Source organism: Saimiri boliviensis, chromosome 6 (genome assembly GCF_048565385.1).
Source record: "Saimiri boliviensis isolate mSaiBol1 chromosome 6, mSaiBol1.pri, whole genome shotgun sequence".
Taxonomy (NCBI): domain Eukaryota; kingdom Metazoa; phylum Chordata; class Mammalia; order Primates; family Cebidae; genus Saimiri; species Saimiri boliviensis.
Window position 1 is genome coordinate 50,823,361 of NC_133454.1, and position 21,817 is coordinate 50,845,177.

Here is a 21,817-nt window from a genome sequence, read left to right on the forward strand (position 1 = left end):
CATCATCAAATAAGGTGAATTATGCAAAATTAGTTAATTTAGAATTTCTATCCTAAATTTGTTATAAAATAACCAGTGTGGCTGGGCACAGTGGCTCAGGCCTGTAATCCCAGCACTTTCGGAGGCCAAGGTGGGCGGATCACCTGGGGTCAGGAGTTCAAGATCAGCCTACCAACATGGAGAAACCCCATCTCTACTAAAAATACAAAATTAGCTGGGCATGGTGGTGCACGCCTGTAATCCCAGCTACTCGGGAGGCTGAGGCAGGAGAATTACTTGAACCTGGGAGGTGGAGGTTGCAGTGAGCTGAGATTCTATCATTGCACTTCAGCAGCAAGAGGGAAACTCTGTCTCAAAAAAAGTAAAAAATAAAATAACCAGTGTCTCGCTTCTAAGTTATCACTGAGCACATCGTATCAGTATAGATATTAGTTACCAGTCATTCAAAAATTAACCAGAAAGTGGGTGTATAAAGGAAGAGTACATACTATTGAAATGGTCATCCTTATCAGGAAACTCCCAAAAGCAGTATTCCTGCGTGAACTCAACTCTTGAATTTCAATCTTCAAATGAAAGATTCCAAAGTTAACCAGCAAAGATAAAAATCTCTGAGTCCCTTAAAAGAATCACTCACCATAAAATGCACAGAAAAACTGTGTCTCAAACCAGGTCCATGTAATTAAAATGATTCACAGAGATCCAGAATATAATCACAACCTCTGCTGGATAATGCAGTAATAAAATCCTTTGGATATGAAGATGCAGTAATCTAAGAAATGCCAATTCGTTTGCAGCAATTTAGCAATTTTCCAGATTCTGAATTTCAGTGCTCCAGATTTTGGAAACCAAAGATGAAAGAGACTCTTAAGTGCTTATAAGTAGATTTATATATCAGAATTAAACCACTCTTTTGTAGGCGTATCAAAATATATGTGATAAAATAGTCAAAGTAACAGATTTGGAAGTGAAGTACTATCAAATCAAAAGTATGTAGTGTGATGGTAATGATGATGATGATGATAAAATGTTACCTTTTATGAAACTGAGTTGACAGTAAAACTTCATGTGCAACCTTACCTCAGGACTGAGCCTCTTGAAATAAAAATCAGTAAGAATACTGAATTCAGTACAGTGAATCTAAGAATATGTGTCCTGACCACCATGAATAAGCAAAGACAGTTCTGAGACTTATGATTAATAAGTTTCTCAACTCAGAAGAGAAACAAGAAATTAAATATGTATAAACATGCCATCCTGATGATCAAGTTGAATAATAAATCTGATACTACTTCAATAAATTATGGGATTAAACCATGTATTTGGGATTTCCAACTGTTCTAGTCCACAATGTGAAAATTCTGCCCACAGGAAGACTTTTACACTGAATTGGAACAGTTGAAAATTCCTATAGAAAATGACAGAAAAGTAAACGTAAAACGATTTGTTGCACGTATTTCCTTAGCAAGATAGTGTTTGGCGGTGTTGGTGGTGGGGGGTGTAATAAGTAGAGCAAAAGCATCCCTTTTCTTTGTTTCCTATGTACAAGGAAAACAACATATTTGCTCAACTGGATGTGTTGCTAATATGATATGGCCCAAATGAGTAGTTAAACATGGCAAAGAACAACCCTAGTTTACATTTTAAGAAAAAATAAACAAAAAGAGAGATAATTTAACATCTAATTTAGAGTTGCACATCTGTTAGCATTTTATGAGACACAGAAAGGCTGTAACAAAAGAAATGGAATGACTTCAACTAGCAGTATCCTTAACATAGTTTATCCATGCTAGAGGATAGTCAGGTAGGTTACAGATTTTCAGCACATGTACTTAGAGAGTTGATAGGGGATACATGGAGAGACTAGATGTTTAGGACTAATAAATACTACTGCATTCTGAGTGCAGTATTATAGGTATATTTTTTTAAAATGCTAATTGTTAGAAGAAATGTCAGAGACAAAGCCTAAAGAAAATAAGAGCTGACAAAGTGGTAAAAGAAAAAATGAAAAGAAAACAATTAAGTTGTAACAAATATAGGAGTGTCTTCTCAACAAATGAAGAAATGAAAGTAAAAACAAAAAGATACCTTTTAAGGTTCAGGAAAAATAAAAATAAGAGCAACGAAAATAATTTTTCATGTTGACATAGGCAGTGGTTCCTAATGAGAACTGTAATGGAGTAACGTAACTGATGGGCTAGGCCGTTAGGAAGGTGGCTCTCTTAGGATATGACAAGAGGGCAAATGGCTAAAGCCACTGGCAACCCTGGAAATCCCTAGGGAATGGGGCAGATCAGATCCCATTTTATCTGTATGACTTTGGGAGAAACACTTTGATGGTCACTCTGTGGAAACACGGGAATCTTCCTGATGCGACAGATCCGGCAGTTATGAAAAGACTCCTTTATGTTTCTCTGTCAAGTCTTAGAGGAATTTAGCCACAAACACACTCTGTCGGATAGTTTTGGCCTGTGTTCCTGGGTATCTTTCCTTCATTCTCTCAGTTTTCATGCTGAGCTTGGAAACCCCTTATCTCTGCTTACCCCAAGCTTCTAACCTCCACTACCTGTTCATCTTCAATGGTATTTCTCGGTGGAAAGTCTTTATTGCCTCCATTTGGTTCATAAAGATGATGGTATGTTCCTTCCAATTATCAATAATGTCTGCTGGTTCAAAGTAAGGAAATGATAAGGTACAGATAAGGATTGAGAAAAATTCACCAATGTCTCCTCCAAATTTTGTTTGGGGGCTAAGAGCCTGACAGGCAGCTAGGTCCTCAACTGGATTATCTATTGTTTGGCATTATCTAAACAGTTGCAACAGATATTCTATAACTAAATTCTGCAACTCTTCAGAGTGAGTCCTGAACCAGTGCGAGTCCTGAACCAATGCTTGTTCCTAGGATTAAATGCCCAAAGAGCTGACATCATCTTCAGCTTTATGGCTAAGGTAAAAATGTAGAAAACTTCAAAAGCATTAGAAAATGTGCCCAGTGTTGTGATGGCTCATGCCTGTAATCCCAGCACTCTGGAAGGCAGAGGTGGGTGGATTACCTGTGGTCAGGAGTTCGAGACCAGCCTGGCCAACATGGTAAAACCTTGTCTCTACCAAAAACATAAAAATTAGCCTGATGCAGGAGAATTGCTTGAATGCTGGAGGTGGAGGTTGCAGTGAGCTGAGATCACACCACTGCACTCCAGCCTGGGCAACAGAGTGAGACTCTGTCAAAAAAAAAGTACCCAGTGTAGAATAATACAGGACTTATTAATTGTTGAAATCATCGTTCTGTGAAATACTGAATGATTTTTTTTCCAAGCCCATAAATAGTTTTCTCAAAATTGTGACCAATATTTCCAATCTTTGCTAAGGTTAGAAGAAGAAATAGGCATGTATACTATGAGTTGTTTAGTTTATAAAATAAAATCTGATCATGTGAATCGTAATAGTTTATTGATATGTTATAAAGTTGACTTTGCTCAGCTTTTTTTTTTTTAAGAGCAAGAAAGCTTTCAAAAATATAAATGAGGTAATTTAAATCTGTTTTTCTGAAATAAAGAGTTGGACAAGAAAAATCTTAAAATTTATTTTGGTCTATTAATTCTATCCTGTTTTTCCTTTAACTTCATAATGTCTACTCTAACACAAAAGGTTAGTAAAGTATAAAAATCCATTTGTAAGAAAAATGAATTAAAACTGCTGCTAACCAGAGAATATACTTACACATGGTCCACTAAACAGGCACATTTAGTAAAAACTGCCTGCAGCCATTAATGAAAATAACCAAAGATATTTCTAAGGAGGGGCATATAGATGAAAACCTGAATGAAAATTACATAGAGGGAAATATTAGAAAACAGCAATGAAATGTCAAGGTTCTTCTTAACTAACCTCAAATCTGTAAGAGTGCTAATTATAAACATTACGCCTACAACATTTAACAAAAATCAGCAATATCAAGATGAGTCACATTAATTACAACAAAAGAGGAGACTTAAAGCTGATCAGTATGTGAAATCTCACTCTAAGACCCTTTAAAATAATTAGGTTCTCCTGTTCCTGGAATCTTAAGAATGAACACTAATCTTAGAAGGACAGGGCTGTGATAATATTAGCTACTATTATCAGTAACTATATTAATCTTAAAGAAGTGTATTCTCTGTCTCATTCATCTCTTCTCATGAATAGTAGTATAGAGTCCTACAGTATGTTCTGGAGAAAGAAACAAAATCATCACAAGTGGAAGGAATCAATGAATATCCTTAAAGGCACCAAATGCATGCAAAATATCATAGGAGAGTCTTCAGATTTTACATGGATAAAATCATAAGCATAATAGTAACTATGGAATAGCATAGACAACATTAACAAATACTCATCTCTACATCTTATAATTATGCTGAAGTTTTTACTGAATGCATCAAATAACTAATAGACATATGCACTAAAATGAGCAACTTCAACCCATCAAGAAGTTTGACAGCTGTGTAAGTACACACAGAGTCCTTTTCAGAGAACTGTAGATAGCAATGAAGATGCTAATGTCATTCTTCATTCATTATAATATCTGAAAACTCTACACCTTATGAGAAAGGTTTGAATATACGAGTATCAGTGGAAATTGTCAGATTTTGGAAAATGAAAGACTCAAACACTGATGACAACAATTTTACTCTGTCAAGGAATCCTAGAGTAAATTAAATGGAAAGAATATTAAGTGAATGCATAATATCTGCAGAAAGAACATCTACTACTTTTTATACTTGAAAGTACTACTTTCAAGTATATTTAAGTTAATGATTCTGTAAAACACAAGTAGGAACCTATTACTACTAGAATAATCAGACCTCAAAAAAGATTTCAGGCATAATGCCTCTCAAAATTCTAGTGCTGGCACACTGGCTCCCAAGCACAAGGTATATTCAAAGCCAAACTGATCCAGAGCAGTGGTTTTGAGAACAAATGTACCAGCCACCAGAAAATGACAGGCAGTAGTAACTTCTTGCCAATGGCCAGATATACTCCTGAAAACAAAAGATGTGCGCCTTTAGGAAAAAAAAATCTTAAAACAAAAGCATTCAGTATTTAACTAAAAACAACATAGACTGGAAGACACAAAGGTTGTAATTGTACAACAAAATTGTAAGGTCTATTCCAAATTCTAAGATTCTTGATTCTTACTGAGTGCTTTGTAACCTGGGCAAGATGTCTAACCTGTTATTATGATTTTACTCCCGCAAAAACAACATATAAATACAAAAAGGTATATGTAGTAAAATACTCTGAAAATTTAACATATCATAAATAGATTTTATCTTACGGCTGTCACTTTTGTGGAAATTTCATAAATGATGTTGAGTCAAAGGGTGAATGAGTAGACGGTCAATTTGAAGTTTATGCTGCTAATGACTTACTCCAATAAGCAAAGAGAATTTTCAAATACTCTGATACAAGCAAATAGACAGAAAACTTCAAATTTATGCTTGTGAATTTGATATATCTGCAAAGTATCAGAATAGTCATCCCAGCAAAACCTTCCATGCTTACTATTTCTACAGGTCTAATCTGGGTTAAGACCATAACAGCAGCAAATACGACTACCTGAAAGCCATCTATAATTAAACACAGACCAGATTAGAAATTATATGGACAGATTTTAAACACAACTTTATCAGTACTCCTCTTATCAAGAACATACATAGGAGCATTAGGGGTATGTTTTAGCTTAATGAATAAAAAAATTTTCCCTTCTACAGCTGTGTTTAAATAAAGTAATGAGGCAGCAGCTCAATATGTACATCCATAAATACATATATGTGCACACATACCAAGCAAAAATGTCCTTCATATTTATCTTTCCTCTTTAATCTTGATATCATTACACTGAAAAGCTGCAGTCTGCCGCCTCAAATAGACTTTGATTCATCATCTTCCCGAAGGTGTAAATCAGATATCTTGCCTCATGCTATAGTGTACGTCCTTGAAAATTCAGTTTCAAGAAAATCCAAATCAGCTGGTGTTATGCACTAGAGTAAGTTTGTCTAAAGGTGACTAATTCAGACTACCTTCAACAAAGAAATATCTGCTGACTATATTAAAATATAAACATGGAAACCTGCCTACTGGGATTTTGCTGAAACCACAATCTGGTGATCATAAATGAAGACACTCAGCTTACTAGAGGTGTACCTTAGCAGCCTGACAACAGTTCTTCGCTTATTATCAGTTAAAGTGCTCTTAACTCTTGTATGTCCAATGACTGCAATTTGTGGCAAAATATATGTTCACAGGGCATAAGTTTTCACAGCATAATCTAAAGTATAGGCAATAAACAAGGCCATAAGTCAGGCCAATGAAAAGGAGATCAACAGCATTAAAACGAGGATGTAACTCAGAAGGAAAAATCATTACGTGGATTTCATAACTGAGCTCTGCCATGCGGTACAGATTTGGTAGCCCATCTCCCCCTCTCCTGCATAGAAGGAAGAAAAAAAATCCCGGTAGTTAAAAGCAATAACATTTCATGTGGTGAGTGATTCATTTGAGGGCTCTAAATTCTCTTGATCTTTGCTTCTGAAGCTTGAGGTTTGAAACCCAAGAGCAGGTGGAATCTGTAAAGACTGCTGATTGCCATTCCTTAGAGCATTTGGTAAAATAGGCTATTTTAAAATTCAGCAAGATGGGCGGTGATTCTTCCTGAAACAAGTTTGAACAGGAGATTTCACCATTAACCCTTTTCTTGCTGCTGTAAGCTGTCTGGTAGTAAGGGCTATCCCCATTGCATTTCCCTGTGTAAGCACCACATGCATTTCTTACCCAGGACTGTGATGGTCGTGTAACTTTCCTGTGGGGGGTCAGTGTAGAGCTGGCAAAAGTATCTTCCTTCATCAGAAATTGAGACATTTGTCAATGATACTTTGAGTTCACTGCTAGAAAAATTCAGCAACTGAAACCTGCTGTCCTTCAAAGCTGTGAAGCAAAATACAGAGTTAGTGATTGTTAGAAGGTGGATGGACAGTCTATTTTCCTTAATTATTTATTAAATCTTGCTGTATCTGGTACTTCTTGACTTACTATTTTAAGTGTTTGCAGTAACTTCATGTAGACAAATAACCCTGTCCAAAGAAAACTTATGCATGAGTGAGTGTACACACGTACACACACACACACACACACACACACACACAGAGCTACATACACTTCTATCTTGGCACAATTCCAAATGCTGTCAGTTTTCAGCACCTTATTCATACATGTTTTCAGATTCTGTATCAGAGATAGAAAAAAAGAAAACAAAAGGAAAAAGCAGGCGATAGATCCCGTGAAGCAGGGAGTGCCTCCTAGCCTTTGGGTACTGGAAGTTCAGGGACTAGGGTCTACAGCCTTTTAAAATGCCTCAAAAATTCTAAGTAAGGCCTTCAAAAACAAGGGCTTCTAATTATAAAGCAGAACTTAAAAAAGTCTTAATATTAATTACAAAAGCAAAATGAAAAATTACTTTAAAAACTTTGTAATAAAATAATCTTAATAGCAAGATAAGCCTAATTAACTTGGATGCACCTTAACATATTTGGTGTGATTTGAGGTGGAGCTGCCCAAAGTGGATGACCTAGAGCCTACGGAGGCCTTAAACTGGTCCTGCGGTCCCTAAGTACATTTGGCTTCACAGTATGAAACTGATTAGGCATTAGGCAGGGAATCAGAATCACTGCAAAACTGATATATGTGGGCTTCTTACTTATTTCAAATGTTCTCTTTCAAAATCCTTTTTTAATTTTGGCAAACACTAACTTAGTATATGACAAAAATTAACTTTAAGAATAAGAAGCTGGCTTATTTCCTCTTATCTTCTCTCATCCTCTTAAATGTTCCTTAGGTTTATCACCATTTTCCACAGGTCATGAATGACCCCGAGGTGTTGGGGAGGAAGGGGGCAAGCAGCCGAGAAGGGACATGCTTCACTTTAGTTGGGCACCACTGCTCTCCAATAACAATTTTTTTTTCAAAAGGTTTGATTCTTACACTTACCAAGCCCTGACAGTCATATGAACCATTTCTATCATACACAAGTTAGTTGCGATTTTGTTTTTTGTGATGTTACATTTGGAAAGATTTCAGCATATGGACACTTCCAAATGCCAAAAGCTATGAGGAGAGAAGACCTGGTTTTATGCTTATAGGCACATATTACCTTGGAAACTTCAATCTTCAAACCAAAGGGATTACCTTTCAGAATGCTGTATTTTCTTTGCCTTATCCTGTTTGAGTTGTTTGTGTCAGCCAAGTATTTGGGACTCAATTGCAATTCACCTTGAATTAACTACAATCAATTTCTATTGCAAAGTAAGACTGCCTTACTTTTAAAAGGAGCCATTCAAGGTTTCTATTAAGTAGAAAGATTATGATTGCCTGTCTCTTCTTCCCTCTAAAGAATTGACCAAACTTTAAGCATCTAACATTAAATTTTAAAAAGGTGGCCTTAGCAATCTTTTTATCAAGACAACACGTAGGAAAAAAACTTGCCATCTACAACTATAGGGATTGAAACTTACGCCTGAAGTCCCTGAAATAAATGGTCTGCCTGTTGGGATTCAGTAGCTGAATCACAGAGTCGTCACTCTTATTGACTTGGCAGCTGATGGTTGCAACCTCTCCCTCGATCACTGTCACGTCTTTCGTAAACAGATTCTGTCCATCACCTTAAAAAAAGGGAAGAAAAGGTCAGAGGAAAATTTCCATCAATTAAAATGTGATCAATGGGATCTATTAAAGTGGGAAATAAGCATATTAGAAAAGGAACACAAGTAGCAACATTTAGCATGGCTCTAACACCTTTCTTCATAGTCTAGAAAACGAGTCTATTAATCCAAGAGAGATCTAGAGACAAAAGACAACTAAGCCTGGAATTGTCATACCCTCAAAAGCTGTGATGCAAAAGGTTTCAGCCTCTAGTACTTTGTACTAGTTGAGTAATATATTGAAGAGGTATTGGAAAGGTCAGTGTACTGGCTTTTGTGAATGCTGAAGCTCCCACAAATGGAGTAGGGAAGGTAGATGCAGCCAACTTTAGCTTATCTGCCCTTGAGCTAAGCTATTTGGTCAGCCTCACAGAAACTCAAGGGGCCACTTTACAGAAGTAGGTAGGAGGGTTCAATAAGTAATCTCATCTTGTTAGTTGATGTTGACAGTCCCAATGTGCAGGCAGTTCATTGTGTGGGAGTGAGGCCCACCTGACTGTGACTCTTTGGGATCTCAATAAAATCCTAGAAAGGCTTATGATTTGGAGTCGGTTACTCTGCTCTCTGAAACTCACACCTTCCTGACTCACCCAAAGCCACAGGCATCTCTGAACTGACACCCCTATCTGCAGGTCACCCCCACCCCCTACTAGCCATTCAGAGAAAATCTCCCTCAGAACATGTCAAAAAGTCGAGGCTTTCAGATTCACTAATATATAAGGCTTATCTCCAGATCTGCCCTAGTTTGTTGCTCCTAAGATTAGTGACAGCAGCCAGGGCACCTTATAAATGTCCTAAATGGATAGGTGTACCTGAATGTGATGAAGAGAATGAATCCAAGCTGGAAAAAACTCTTTAGGATATTATCCAGGAAAACTTCCCCAACCTAGCAAGGCAGACCAATATTCAAATACAGGAAATACAGAGAACACCACAAAGATACTCTTCAAGAGGAGCAACCCCAAGGCACATAATCATCAGATTCACCAGGGTTGAAACGAAAGAGAAAATGGCTAAGGGCAGCCAGAGAGAAAGGTCGGGTTACCCACAAAGGGAAGCCCATTTAGACTCACAGCAGATCTCTCAGCAGAAACCCTACAAGCCAGAAGAGATTGGAGGCCAATATTCAACATCCTAAAAGAAAAGAACTTTCAACCCAGAATCTCCTATCCAGCCAAACTAAGCTTCATAAGTGAAGGAAAAATAAAATCCTTTGTGAACAAGCAAGCACTCAGAGATTTCATCACCACCAAACCTGCTCTACAAGAACTCCTGAAAGAGGTTCTACACATATAAACGAACAACCAATACCAGCCACTCCAAAAACACACCAAATGGTAAAAGAGCATCAACACAATCAAGAATCTGCATCAACTAACCAACAAAACAGCCAGGTAGCATCAAAATGACAGTATCAAATTCACACATAACAATACTATCCCTAAATGTCAATGGATTAAATGCCCCAATCAAAAGACACAGATTGGCAAATTGGATAAAAAGCCAAAACCCATCAGTGTGCTGTATCCAGGAAACCCATCTTACATGCAAGGATACACAAAGGCTCAAAATAAAGGGATGGAGGAAGATCTACCAAGGAAATGGAGAGCAAAAAAAAGCAGGAGTTGCAATTCTCATCTCTGATAAAATAGACTTTAAAGCAACAAAGATCAAAAGAGACAAAGAAGGACATTACATAATGGTAAAAGGATCACTGCAACAAGAAGAGCTAACTATCCTAAATATATACACACCCAATACAGGAGCACCCAGATACATAAGGCAAGTTCTTAATGACTTACAAAGAGACTTAGACTCCCACACAATAATAGTGGGAGACTTTAACACCCCATTGTCAATATTAGACAGATCAACCAGACAGAAAATCAACAAGGATATCCAGGACCTGAACTCAGACCTGGAACAAGCAAACCTAATAAGACATTTACAGAACTCTCCACCCCAAATCCACAGAATATACATTCTTCTCAGCACCACATCACACCTACTCTAAAATTGACCACATAATTGGCAATAAATCACTCCTTAGCAAATGCAAAAGAACGGAAATCATAACAAACAGTCTCTCAGACCACAGTGCAATCGAGTTAGAACTCAGAATGCAGAAACTAACTCAGAACCGCACAGCTTCATGGAAACTGAATAACTTGCTCTTGAATGTTGACTGGATAAACAATGAAATGAAGGCAGAAATAAAGATGTTCTTTGAAACCAATGAGAACGAAGACACAACATACCAGAATCTCTGGGACACATTTAAAGCAGTCTCTAGAGGAAAATATATAGCAATGAGTGCCCACATGAGAAGAAAGGAGAGATCTAAAATTGACACCCTATCATCAAAATTGAAAGAGCTAGAGGAGCAAGATAAAAACAACTCAAAACCTAGCAGAAGACAGGAAATAACTAAGATCAGAGCAGAGCTGAAGGAAATAGAGACACAAAAAACTTCAAAAAAATCAATAAATCCAGGAGCTGGTTTTTCGAAAAGATCAACAAAATAGACAGACCACTAGCCAGATTAATAAAAAAGAAAAGAGAGAATCACCAAATTGATGCAATAAAAAACGATAAAGGGGATATCACCACAGATTCCACAGAAATCCAAACCATCATCAGAGGTTATTACAAACAACTCTGTGCACATAAACTAGTAAACCTGGAAGAAATGGATAAATTCCTGGACACCTGCATCCTCCCAAGCCTAAACCTGGAAGAAGCCGAAACCCTGAATAGACCAATAACATGGTCTGAAGTCGAGGCAGCAATAAAGAGCCTACCACCCAAAAAAAGCTCAGGTCCAGATGGGTTCACAGCTGAATTCTACCAGACATACAAAGAGGAGCTGATACCATTCCTTCTGAAACTATTCCAGACAATCCGAAAAGAGGGAATCCGTCCCAAATCATTTTATGAGACAAACATCATCCTGATACCAAAACCCGGCAGAGACTCAACAAGAAAAGAAAATTTCAGGCCAATATCCATGATGAACATAGATGCAAAAATCTTCAATAAAATACTGGCAAACCGATTGCAGCAGCATATCAAAAAGCTCATCCACCATGATCAAGTAGGATTCATCCCGGGGATGCAAGGCTGGTTCAACATATGCAAGTCCATAAACGTAATTCACCACATAAACAGAACCAAAGACAAAAACCACGTGATTATCTCAATTGATGCAGAGAAGGCTTTTGACAAAATTCAACAACCCTTTATGCTAAAAACCCTCAATAAACTAGGTATTGATGGAACGTATCTCAAAACAATAAAAGCTATTTACGACAAACCAACAGCCAATATCATACTGAATGGGCAAAAACTGGAAGCAGTCCCTTTGAAATCTGGCACTAGACAAGGATGCCCTCTCTCACCACTCCTATTCAATATAGTACTGGAAGTTCTAGCCAGACCAATCAGGCAAGAAAAAGAAATAAAGGGTATCCAAATTGGAAAGGAGGAAATCAAATTGTCTCTATTTGCAGATGACATGATTGTACATCTAGAAGACCCCATCATCTCAGCCCCAAATCTCCTGAAACTGATAAACAACTTCAGCAAAGTCTCAGGATACGAAATCAACGTGCAAAAATCACAAGCATTCCTATACACCAGTAACAGACTTAAAGAGAGCCAAATCAAGAATGAACTGCCATTCACAATTGCTACAAAGAGAATAAAATACCTAGGAATACAACTAACAAGGAACGTAAAGGACCTCTTCAAGGAGAACTACAAGCCATTGCTCAACGAAATAAGAGAGGACACAAACAGATGGAGAAACATTCCATGTTCATGGTTAGGAAGAATCAACATCGTGAAAATGGCCATACTGCCCAAAGTAATTTACAGATTCAACGCTATTCCCATCAAGCTACCAATGACCTTCACAGAACTGGAAAAAAACACCTTAAACTTCATATGGAACCAAAAGAGAGCCCGCATAGCCAAGTCAATTCTAAGCAAAAAGAACAAAGCAGGAGGCATCACACTACCGGACTTCAAACTATACTACAAGGCTACAGTAATCAAAACAGCATGGTACTGGTACCAAAACAGAGATATAGACCAATGGAACAGAACAGAGGCCTCAGAGGAAATACAACATACCCACAACCATCTGATCTTCGACAAACCTGACAAAAACAAGCAATGGGGAAAGGATTCCCTGTTTAATAAATGGTGTTGGGAAAACTGGCTAGCCATGTGCAGAAAGCAGAAACAGGACCCCTTCCTGACACCTTACACCAAAATTAACTCCAGATGGATTAAAGACTTAAACATCAGACCTAACACCATAAAAACCCTAGAAGAAAATCTAGGCAAAACCATTCAGGACATAGGCGTAGGCAAGGACTTCATGACCAAAACGCCAAAAGCAATGGCAACAAAAGCCAAAATAGACAAATGGGACCTAATCAAACTCCACAGCTTCTGCACGGCAAAAGAAACTGTCAGTAGAGTGAATCGGCCACCAACAGAATGGGAAAAAATGTTTGCAGTCTACCCATCTGACAAGGGGCTGATATCCAGAATTTACAAAGAACTAAAACAGATCTACAAGAAAAAAACAAACAAGCCCATTCAAAAATGGGCGAAGGATATGAACAGATACTTTACAAAAGAAGACATAAAGGAGGCCAACAAACATATGAAAAAATGCTCATCATCACTAGTCATTAGAGAAATGCAAATCAAAACCACATTGAGATACCATCTCACACCAGTTAGAATGGCGATCATTAAAAAGTCTGGAAACAACAGATGCTGGAGAGGATGTGGAGAAACAGGAACACTTTTACACTGTTGGTGGGAATGTAAATTAATTCAACCATTGTGGAAGACAGTGTGGCAATTCCTCAAGGACCTAAAAATAGAAATCCCATTTGACCCAGCAATCCCATTACTGGGTATATATCCAAAGGATTATAAATCATTCTACTACAAGGACACGTGCACACAAATGTTCATTGCAGCACTGTTTACAATAGCAAAGACCTGGAACCAACCCAAATGCCCAACGATGATAGACTTGTTGGGAAAATGTGGTACGTATACACCATGGAATATTACGCAGCCATCAAAAACGATGAGTTCACGTCCTTTGTAGGGACATGGATGAACCTGGAAACCATCATTCTCAGCAAACTGACACAAGAGCAGAAAATCAAACACCGCATATTCTCACTCATAGGCGGGTGTTGAACAATGACAACACATGGACACAGGGAGGGGAGCACTACACACTGGGGTCCGTTGGGGGGAAATGGGGGAGGGAAGGGGAGGTGGGGAGGTGGGAAGAGATAGCATGGGGAGAAATGACAGATACAGGTGAGGGGACGGAAGGCAGCAAACCACACTGCCATGTGTGTACCTATGCAACAATCTTGCATGTTCTTCACATGTACCCCAAAACCTAAAATGCAATTAAAAAAATACAAAAATAAATAAATAAATAAATAAATGTCCTAAATGATCTACAGAACAGGTAGGAGAAGAAGTGAGTTCAATTCAGAACCAAATGATGAAGTAATTGTCCAGTGTTCAATGGCGCACCTGGTATAAGTAGGGGATACAGAAGTACACGCTGTACTAGCCTTTAAGAAGTTGCAATGTGGGTAAAAAGCGATACCTTATCCCTACTTACAGAACAAAAAGTGTGATATAGGCAGCAGATGTAATGGAAAATTGGGAAACGGAGGGAGAAACTCCTTCTTAGCTGTGTGGCTTTTTAGCTGTGTGACCTCTGGATAATTCATTAAAGTCTCTGAGCCAGTTTCCCATCTGAAAAATGGGGACAGTAATTAAAAACTCTCTCACAGGGCTGATGGGGGGAATGAAAAAGGGTAATAAATATAGAGCATTTAGCACTGTGTCTAGTTTCTCATAAAACTGAATACAGAGTGGCTGCTGCTGCTATCATCATTATCATCATCATCATCATCATCATCATCATCATCATCATCATTTCTTTAGACATCAAATCCAAAGATTTATTAAGCCATTATGCACTGGAAGTAGTGTCGATTCAAAAATAAAGGCTCCTGCTCTCAAGGACCTCCCTTTGTAGCTGTTTTACACCAACTCAGGGGCAGATTATTTGCTCTTTAAAAAAATGTTGCCACATAAAGAAACAAAAGTCAAAGATAAATACTCATCTAAAGAAAATTTGAGACAGTATAGAGACACAATTAGAATGAATGAAGGGTTTCCACCTGCTATCATACTTCTGTTGAAGGATTCTTCTCCCCCCAACCACCCTCACTAGGACACACTGGGAAAGTGTGAGAGGGGTGGCTAAGACGGGTCTAAGGCAAATCCACCCAGAAATAGACCAGCCTCTGGCAGAGGATTAGAAGAGAGGAAACTACAAGGATAAGGAAAAAGAAATTATCGGAGCCAAAGATAAACAAAAATTTCTGGTGCTTGAGGAGCAGACCAAAATGAAACCCAACCTCGAGCTCTATGATCCAGGGAATTAACCCGGGTGTGAGAACGCAGGCCCACTGGGCTTGTAGTGAGTGAGAGGGTAAATTCCCCCAGCTTGATCCAGCAGTGGAGGCTTAGCATGCTGAACAGTATTATAGAGTAACAACAAAGAGAAAAGGTGATCAGAAAAAAAATGAATGGATGCTTATTTTTTCCTTAGTGGATTACTGTGACAAACAGAATTCAGAACCCAGCTGGAGAAAGTTCATTCCCAGATTGGAGAAAAGAACAAGGAGAAGAAAATTCCTACCATAATCAAGCAAGCTTTTCAAGGTGGTTTTGCTGGCCCTGGCAAAAGTGTATACAGAAAGGCCACCACTCTTATAGCCTCAGGTAATGCAATCTACTAAGAAAATTAAGAAAAAATTAAATTGAGTGATTCCAGTGCTATAACTGTCTTACGTCATAGGACTTTCTTAGAGGAGACTAGAATACCAAATGGGGTCTTACCGGGTTTGGGAGGGATTTCTTCTATCAAAGGAAGTAAAGGAAGTATATTAGCAACATAAATAATCTTTCGTTTACAAAAGGTACATGTGGAAAGGCCTGGTGACAGGCAGTAATCCCGTCAACATAAACGAAGGCCTTACAAATCCTGACTACTATCTTGCAGCCAATGGGACTTAAGGCCAGTTGCAATTCAATTATGCTTTAATAGAATAGTTCCTGTGGAAATAACTATATGCTTTAATTTTAGCTCTTTATTGAAATCCTAAGGCCAGTATATTCTGAGTAGCATACCACACTCATATTAAGGTTACAAAACATGTATATAGGGGATGGAAAAAGAGGTGTGTTGTCCATGATTTTGTCTTTTAAGTAATGGCAACAATAAAACAGAATGAGGTTTTGTTTGTTTTCTAGAAAAGTCTGAACATTCTTAATTATCACTTACAATTAAGTACTATAAGGCCAGACCATTTTAATGTGTCAGTACTGAGTATATCATTCAGGTAAAATTTTTCCATCTGCAAATGTTTGCCCTTGCTGTGCTCTGGCATATAATGCCCTCTGAAAATCCATGGTGGTATCATCATCATGACTGTATATTTTCTAAAATTGCTAAGGCTAACCTAAAATCCAGGTGTCTCAGAAAATGCCAATTCCTAGCTATGCTAACATGGTTATAATACTAATGCTAAAAAATTATAAGTGATAATGAAATATTTTGCTGAAAGATATCAAAGGGCCTTGGCTGATGGTGGTGGCCCAAGGATGTCATTCTGTAAAAATCACCAATAAATTATCTGGGTCAGCTGGATGGCAGTTATGTTAAACAGAGCTCCACACTTTAAGGCACCATAAGATGGCTGCAAAGGAATAATAATGACCTATTTATTTGAGGCAAAGGAAGTGAATGACAGTGATGAAAATACGGTATGTATGTCAGTACTCCAAACTGCCTGAAGCCTTTATGTAAAAATAATTTCTGCTCACATCCTCAAATATTTCTTCCAAACAGAAGGGTGCACTGTGACTTGATAAATTTCCCCTTGAAATAGATATCATGACAATTAGGTTGCTACAAAACACGATTTGATGTGTAGCAGAAGGGTACAAATAGGCAACTTTGGTGCCTTTCTTAAAGAATCCATTTTTAAAACCTTTCTGATATTTGAAAACTCAATTAGCAGATATAATGTCACAGCAGAAACAGCACATGTTCTGGGCAAAAGAAATCAAATAAGTACAATATTACTGTAGCCATTAAATAAGGCTGTTAACAGCAAGGTAATTTATTTTAAGGGTAGAACAATGGCTGGCATGTATAGACATTTTTGACTGCTAATCAGTGTATATGAGTGAGGTTTAGGAGAAAGAATGAAACTGGATTTTAATTTGTATCAGCAACTGTATTTCCTATAACTCCCAGATTTGCCAGACAATTTCTAAAAATAAAACTATGGCACTGGAGAGTCCCATTTGCTTACAAGCAAGCCTCCTGTAGTAAACTAGAGGTTGTTAGGACATTCATGACAATGAAGAGAAAGCTTATTGTTTAAAGAAAGATAAAATTTATTTTTATGATTACTAAATGACAAGACCATGACATTAATGACCATGACAGCAGAGTTGTTGGACTGGGGGGGTACACAGGGCACATAAATCCCCTACAAATTCAATCTTCAATTAACATAGTTTACAGATTCTTTCCTAAAACCTCATTTTGTTATAAACTCCATTTCAGTGACATTACATAAAATACTTGTCCGGATTGGAATCTATTCAGTCAACAATATGGCCACCGTAGGGAGGTGACAGGGCAAATCTTAAATGAGACATGGGGAGGGGAACAAATGTTTATCCAGGGCTGGGCACTATGCAGGATGCTTGACATACTTTTCTCTCTCAAAATCCTGGAGTTTTCAGTATCCCCACTTTAAAGATGAAAACCTGAGACAGAGAGATTTAAATGAGCTGCCTGATGTCATTCAGCTAAGTGCCAAGCTGGTGCTTGAACCTGGTTCTATTAGATTCTCCGGCCCATACGGCTTGCATTTTTTACCAGCCAGCATCAAGCTTTGACGCCACGGTTCATACTGGCTCTGCCTTGGAAAATGTACATGTTTTAAAGAGGGTTATTTGCCTATGAGCAACTTTCGATTTTTTTTTATTTCCGTATTTTATCCAGAACACAATTACACACTTCAAGATGAGAGAGAAACTGTCCTGAATGTAAAACACCTTGTTTACTACTGCTTCCTTCTTTCAATGCTCGGCATTCTGCCCCTAGAGAAAGCCTTTCTTACCAGTGCATGGCGGGGCTTTTGCCAGCACCACAAGCTCTCACCCCCTGCTGCCTGGCTGTTCATAAATAAAGCACTTCATTTACACCGGGGGAGTCTCTCTAGTCAGGACTATAATAAAAGGGCAAGTCACAGTTAAAATAGAATTGAGTTTATACTATAGCAACTATGTAAACTCTCACTGACATGGAGGAGGAGCACCGGCAACTCTTAACAGGGATGACAGTTTGCCCAGAGAAAGAGCAAATAAAGTTCCTTGACCTACTCCTTTAGTAACAAAGTCATATTAGGAAAACCAATCATATTAGGAAAACCCTCTGCTCTATGGAAGACTGAACCTAACATTAAATCAGCACAATCATGTTGTCTAAATAGGAGGAGTCAAACCAAAACTACAGATCGTTAAAAGAAAATCATCCTGCTGATGATCAGTGTAAGTTATTACTTTACAAACTCCACTATAGTTCTTGAAATTTTACACAAATGAAAGGCTCAGGGTTATTCATTCCTACCCTCCTAGGTTTGAAATTTTCCGAGAAGCACATTTTGGAAACCTTATTTTCTGTAGATGTGTGAGCCCTCGCTGACTTGAAGCTTCAAATGGCTTGTCAATTATGCTCATTTCTGTTGGATACTATTTTTACAACCCTGTTCAGGATGTGCTCAACTTAGAAAAAGAACCTCTAATCCCTACCCGAAAAAAACCATCACTAGTAGAGGCACTGCAATTCCTGCTAACGTTTCTGAGAGCTAGTACAGAGTTGAGTACGTTTCAGGAGAAGAAAGAAATAAATTAAGATTCTGCTGAAACCCAGAGGGAAAAATCTTTCTAACTGCATATGTTCCCCCAAGTCAACGTAAACACAGTGCTCACTACAAATCATTAACAAAGCTATTAAGATTTGATTTCTATCTAAGCAATTATTGTCAGCATATTTTGTACATTTCCTTTAAAAGACTCAATCCTATCTTTCAATTCATTAAACTGTTCCCTGCATTTACAGAGTTTTATATCAAATCAGAAACCTATTTGAATTAATAAGAATTACAGTAAAAGTAATTTGAAAATAAATTATTCGAAGTTCAAGCCACGAAAGCATTTGATGAAAGAATTTAGTTCTATTTAAATATTACAGTAACATTTTTAGGAATCCAATGTGCAGACAAGAGACAGTGAGAACTAGTGTCCAAAGAGAGGGGCCCATCAACTGTGGATTTAAGGTTAAGAGTGTGACCTCTTCAACACAAATGTAATTCTTTATTTCCTAGACAGGCACATTTCAACCTGCATGAACACCTTAATATTTATCTAAAATCAAAAGCAATCAATCTGTCTGCTGTTTACAAAGCTTCTCTTAACCTTTTTGATCCTCATCCATGTTTTGTTACACCAAACAGTAAGTCGAATATGTTGATTGTCTGCTCCAAAGACTGTCTACTTAATGGTGAAAATAATTATGAATACAGATCACAGGCTTAGAGATAAACTAAACCAACTCAACAAGTAATGGAGTGGACAAGACTATGTGACATTGACCCAAACGCTTCATCTGCATCACCGTGTTTTTTATAGAACCCTATGGAATCCAGAATCAATACAACTGAATAGAAAGAAACTTCTAGATCAACTCTTTAACTTTAGGCCCAGGGAGTAGATACACCTGAAATCATATGGCAAGTGTGAGGCCCAGCCACGAGCAGATGCCAGACCTCCTCACCAAGTCATCAGGATATTTCTATTCTTGGCTCCTTCTAAATAATACCTTTGATTTATTGCTAATTACAAAAGCAATATATGCTCAAAGGTTTCTGTTGCTGTTTTGAAAACTTTATTTTATGTAGTATCTCTGTAACACTGTATCCCATGGCATGGAGATGGTCAGAATCTCAAAAGAATCTTCTGCTATATAATTACTGTTGTGTCACTTGAGCTTATAAAAGGAAAAAATATTTTATTTAATCTTTTATAATCAGTAACAGGTGAGGCAAATTTTTGAATGGCAAGTTAAAGAGTAATCCTCCTCCGTGCTGGTTTTTTCTTCAGTTAAAACTGTTGCTTTCCCCAGAATACAAAACAAAAAATATCATCTGACACAACATTAAGCTATTCATGAATATTCTGTATATATATTCTTGTTTAGTTGACTAATGGCAAATTAACCTTCTCTATTTTCACTTAAACACATACTATAGGTATGTTTGATTAGCACTGAATTCCAAAAGCTGATTACTATGCATGCTTTGATTATGTAATTACATAATAGAGTATAATGGCTCCTTTGGAGTCATTATGATCTATATAGCAAATATGTTTCAGTTTTGCTGTAGTTTAAATACACGTTGAAATGACAGCTCATAACAAGGTTCCACTTTTCAGTCTTATTGGGCATTTTCCCATTCATCCTAACATCTCCTTGACACCAATTAAGGTCTATTGTGTCAAGCTGTATATACTTTTGAGAAATTTCTTTTGTTTTCTTGGCATTCAAAAGAGGACATTAATTTTAAAGCTGTATTAAGCAAAAGGTTTTGTTTAAAAAAAAAAAAGGCTGAAATTCCATCCTTCATCCACCCTTTGAAAGGTCTGCAGGGAATCACATCTAGTTCATTAATCACTGCTCAGACAACCACAAGGGGGTTAAAGACGGAATTTCACCTTTAACTCCAAAATGCACATGTAGGGAGAAGAGCCAAGAATACTGATGCTTAGGGTAGTGGCTCACCACAATGCATTCCACTCAGGGTCTAACTCAACACCAACCACACCATGTAACACAAAGGCCTGTTTTCTCAAACGTCATGTCTTCTAGTGTTCCTCATATTCTGAAGTTCCTTTGGGGAGAGGCAGCTCTGAAATAGCACAACAAGGTATCCCTTTCAGAGTCCCCAGACTGGGTTTTCCACAGGTCTAAGGCCAAGAAAACTTACCTCGGGAACAGATTTTCCACAACTCCACCCTCAACTTACACACTAGAAAATAGTCAGGTTTTTAAAAAGTTATTGGAAAGAATTATGTAAATTAGGAAAAAAGTTATTGGAAGGAATTATGTAAAATTTCTTTTGTCCCCATGAAATTTCTTTAACGTCAGTTTGCAAATAATTTCTGCTTTTCTCTCCCAAGAGAATGATCTCTTACACCATGCCAAACCAAAGGCGACCAGAGTCTTGACTTTAAAGACTAATATGCATCAAACCATGTCTACCTTTGTGTGTATTGGTTTTTGACATTAAGGCTGAAGAATGGAGGTCAAGCACAGTCCAACTTGGATTTACATACAGGATGGTATCTCTTTTGTTAGAGAAAACATTGATTAGAGGGTGAAAACTCTTTTCAAGGAAGACTGTGACAAAAGAAAGTACTTATAGCATCCCTGCCTGTGCTACTTCAATTTCAACCAACACATTAGCTGCCTTCTCTTTAAAAGACTCTAAGCTCAATACAACTTTTTAATCAGGGCCCACATCACTAAGAGGGCCAAGCAATTATGATGCTTAAGGTCTGAGCTGTCTGATCCCATAAAAGGAAGAGGTGCAATTCCCTCTGTAGAATGTTTATGCAGAGTGACATTCATCCACTAAACTTGAAGATCTGAATTAGCTTTTCCATTAAAATTCACTTATCAAAGAAGCTAACGGCAGTAAAAGAAACAGAAATATAAAAATAAACCATAAAAGATAATAATAATCATTGAATTCTTTTGCTTTTCACATTGGAAGGTGAAAAACTCAGACTTTATTTCTCTTATTCCTTTTCATAGCTGGATAGGCTGCATGGCCTTTTCATTCATAAGCAAGATAGAATCTTTTTTTTTTGGAGAGAAGATA

The 21,817-nt window shown here is 37.6% G+C and overlaps 1 protein-coding gene across 7 annotated transcripts in view; it reads right to left on the reverse strand.

Moving 5' to 3' along the window:
- Nucleotides 1–21,817, reverse strand: part of CADM1 (cell adhesion molecule 1) — a 334,707-nt gene that overhangs the window by 58,284 nt on the left and 254,606 nt on the right. For all 7 annotated transcript variants that reach the window (XM_003923677.2, XM_074400634.1, XM_003923678.2 and 4 more), the window contains 2 exons: nt 8,547–8,693; nt 6,811–6,963 (listed from right to left, as the gene is read on the reverse strand). In XM_003923677.2, the coding sequence (XP_003923726.1) occupies nt 6,811–6,963; nt 8,547–8,693 (300 nt within the window). The remainder of the gene's footprint in view (nt 1–6,810; nt 6,964–8,546; nt 8,694–21,817) is intronic.